General features: G+C 61.6%; 1 protein-coding gene across 1 annotated transcript in view; it reads left to right on the top strand.

Moving 5' to 3' along the window:
* Nucleotides 1-2,960, top strand: part of LOC104983441 (basic proline-rich protein-like) — a 12,710-nt gene extending 9,750 nt beyond the window's left edge. Inside the window, exon 6 of the mRNA XM_010832879.1 lies at nt 2,483-2,960. Within this exon, the coding sequence (XP_010831181.1) occupies nt 2,483-2,797 (315 nt within the window). The 3' untranslated portion in view covers nt 2,798-2,960. The remainder of the gene's footprint in view (nt 1-2,482) is intronic.
* Nucleotides 2,961-3,807: the final 847 nt, after the last annotated feature.

Genomic DNA, 3,807 nt, shown 5'->3' with positions numbered 1-3,807 from the left:
CCTCCCCCACCAGGCCCCCCTCCCTGCCTCCCTGGACGATGTTATTTGCACGAATATCACATAGTCAGAAATGCCTCCTGAAAGGCATTTAATATTGTCAGAGAAAAGAAGTTAGATTACACTCGATTCTTGACATTAATGTGCCACTTAAGATAATTCATCATTGTGCGGAATTACAGAAGACGGTCCCTCCCCCCACGCCCGCCCGGGGCCCCCTCTTAGGAGTGGAAGCCCGTTTTTATGCAAAATGTATTTGTTCCCTACCTGGCAGCTACTCAGCGGGTGCTTTGCAATAGCTGAACATTTAGGGGGAGACGTGCTTGTCTGGCGGGGAAACCCTGTCATTTCCCCTGGTAACGAAAGGCCCTCACAGACCAGGACCCAGCCATGGGGCTGGCCCGGGGGTGGGGACCCCAGCGGGGCAGCCCAGTCAGGCTTTTCCCCGCCGGGAACACGCTCCAATCTGCAGAACCCATTTGGCCCCTGAAGTGGCCTGGAGTTCACGCTGAAAAAAAATTGCCAAAAATTACTGGGAAGTGCACATTTTCGTCTGCTTGGCAGCGGCGTTTGGAAATGAAATAGTTTTGTTCGTGTCGTCAGGGAATAAAAGAATCGCTTCTCGCCTAATGAGCCCGGGTTGGAGGAGCTCAGTAGAGGGGTTCTCTCCCCACGTCTCCCCCAGGACCGCCTCTCCTTAGCAGAGCGCTCTGCATGTCAATTTGCCACGTGCCGAAGGGGTATCGGTGGCGCCTTGCGCGAACTACCCGCGGTAAACCAATTTTGCCGGCGTTATGTATCTGTCACTTACAATTAAATCCGTGAAAAATACTGGCTCTGAGATGAGCCTGGTAATTTGATTTACACTGTGGTGGAGAAATCGGAGGTTTCAGTGGAGGCCTGTGTCCTCCTGCAGAAGCTGGGGTCTAATGCTTTCTCCTGGGGGGTGGGGGGCTCACCTGGGGTGGCTCGCCCGGCAGCTCCGGGCCCCTTTCGGCCCGGGGTCTGTGTTCTCCCTGCAGGTTTTGGTGTGTCTGCAGTGCAGCTTACTCTGGGCTCTTGCATCTTAAGTTTCTGGGTCCCCCGCCCCCAGGCTTCTGTTTGCCTGGGGGCCTTGGGGCTCGGGGTCCAGCTCTGGAAGCTGGGCATAAAGGCAGATGGGCAGCATGGGTGAGCTTTGCATTTGTTTTGGGTTTGGGGGACACACAGTGGCAGAGGCTGCCGGGCGGCCTGCTGGGCCCTGAGCTCAGCCGAGCCTGTCCCGCCCGGTCACCCCTGTCTCGGTCTCCCCATCAAGTCCCCTGAGAATCCCCATCTCCTCCTGGATCAGCCTGCCCTCTTCCTCCCGGTCCTGTGCTGACCGGCTTGCCTCTGGGTCCTGCCTGGTCCTGGGTGTGAGTCTGGCCTCCGGCGGCTCTGGGGTCGGAAGTACCGGAGCCCGTTTCTCCTGGGGGCGGCACGGGCCTCAGCCTGTCCCGCGTCGTGGTCTGTCCTTCCATTCCCCGCGCTCTCGCTGCCCACCCTGGGCCGCGGGCCGGGGAGGATGTGCTCAGGGCCCTGAAGGCCTCTGGCCTGGGGCTGGGAGCTGGCCGGAAGGGCTCCCTGGAGGAGGTGAGGCTGGACCGAGATTGGGGGTGGGGCGTGGCCCACGCCCTCCCTCTGCCCTGCATCCGTGCACCGCCATCTCTCCTTGGGGCTGCACCTTGCTGTGTGCAGAGCCTGCCCGAGGTCGGGAGTTGGGGGTGTGGGGAGGGCCTTGGTCAGGGGCAGCCTCTGTCCACCCATGGCGTGGGAGCAGGGGGTGGGAGCACTCCCGAGGCTCTGATGGGGGCCCTGTGGGAGAGCCCGGGTCTTGCTTCCACTGCCCCCTCTCCCCTTCTCGCTCCACCCTCAGATTTGGGGATCGGGATTTCAGGGGACCCGCTCGCAGGCTGTGTGATGCAGGTGGGACAGTTGACCTCTCTAAGTGGGTTTCCTCCCTTCTCAAGCCTGCGCAGGCCTGGGGGAGAGGAGTCCCTGTAATGGCTGGTGAGACCGGGGAGCTGGCAGAGCTGGCGGGGAGCCCATGCAGGTGACTCTGCTCTTGAAGGCCCGGGTCTTGGGGCTTACTCCCCTGGTCCTGGCTCTGCATCGGGGCCAGCGAGAGGGTGTGAGGACCCCCGAGTCGCGGGGTTGCCCTCTGGGTCCCGTCCTCGTCTTCTCTCTCTGCCCACAGGAGCAGCTGGGGTGTGCTTCCTCTGTCCGCCCTGTGCCCCCCTTCACGGGCTCCCTGATCTGTGCTGGCGTGCTCCTCCCGCCAGGCCTCACTGCCTCCCTGCCTCGCTGACCTCATGTGGGACGTGCTCCCGCCTGGGGCTGGGGCGCGGATGCCGCATTCCTCCAGTGGGGACCCCGTGCCGGCCAGGCCCGCTGTCCCGACTCGCGCGAGGCTGCCCCTGCCCTGTAATTAGCGCTGCTCAGAGGCCCGCTCCGCCCGCCTCCCCAGGTGAAGGTCATGCTGCGGATCTGGCCTGAGCAGGGGGCCCAGCGCTCGGCCGAGTCCACGTCCTTTCTCAAGGTGGACCCTCGCAAGAAGCAGGTGACCCTCTATGACCCGGCCACCAGGCCCCCAGGCAGCACGGGCCCCCGACGTGCCCCTACAGCTGCCGTCCCCAAGATGTTCGCCTTCGACGCGGTCTTCCCCCAGGACTCGGAGCAGGTGAGGTGGCGGGGTGGCCTTGGGTGGGGCGGGTTGGCAGCGCAGGACGATGGGAGATGGTCAGACCTGCACCCCTTCTCGTGCAGGGTGGGCAGGAGATGATGAGAGGAGGCCCGGGTGCAGGGGCTTGGGTGCGGCTGGCAGACCATCTGTGTTTCCCCTTCCCCGCTGGCCTCCCCACCCTCATGTGTACCCACTAGCTCCTGGGCTGCTTCTCAGGCCGTTTCCAGAGCCCGCCCTCCGAAGCTGTCCGTGCAGAGCCTGTTTTCCCCGGGATGCTCCTCTGTGTGTCCTGTGCGTGCCGTGATCATGTGTGTCGTGTGGTGTGTGTCCGCTGTGATCACACGTGTGCTGTGATGTGTGCCTGCCGTGATCACATGTGCGGTGTGTGTGTGCTCTCTGTGATCACACGTGTGGTGTGGTGTGGTGTGGTGTGTACTCTCTGTGAACACGTCTGTGGTGTGGTATGTGCCCGCCATGATCACACATGTGCTGTGATATGTGCCCGCTGTGGTCACGTGTGCATTGTGGTGTGTGCCCGTCGTGAACACATGTGCTGTGGTGTGTGCCCGCTGTGATCACGCGTGTGCTGTGGTATGTGCCCATTGTGATCACACATGCGGTGTGGTGTGTGCTGTGAACATGTGTGTGGTTTGAAGTGTGTGCTCACTGTGATCATGCATGTGGTGTGATGTGTACCCGCTGTGATCACATGTGTGCTGTGGTGTGTGCCTGCCGTGGTCACGTGTGCAGTGTGGTGTGTGCCTGCCGTGAACATGTGTGGTGTGTGTGCCCGCTGTGATCACATGCGTGCTGTGGTGTGTGCCCATCGTGATCACACGTGTGGTGTGGTGTGTACCCGGTGTGATCACACGTGTGCTGTGGTGTGTGCCCGCTGTGATCACACGTGTGCTGTGGTGTGTGCTCTCTGTGAACATGTGTGTGGTGTGTGTGCTCACTGTAATCACGCGTGTGGTGTGCCATGTGCCCGGTGTGGCCACAGTGGCAGTGTGACTTCTGCGTGTGCGCACTGTGTGCCTGTCAGCTGTGTCTGTCAGCTCACGCTGCAAATGTATGTGTGTTTGTGTCCGGTCCGTGTGTGTTGTGTGTCC

Source organism: Bison bison, unplaced genomic scaffold (genome assembly GCF_000754665.1).
Source record: "Bison bison bison isolate TAMUID 2011002044 unplaced genomic scaffold, Bison_UMD1.0 scf7180017862650, whole genome shotgun sequence".
NCBI classification, from domain to species: domain Eukaryota; kingdom Metazoa; phylum Chordata; class Mammalia; order Artiodactyla; family Bovidae; genus Bison; species Bison bison.
The sequence above is the reverse complement of the archived record's forward strand: the minus strand, read 5'-3'. Positions and strand labels throughout refer to the sequence as shown.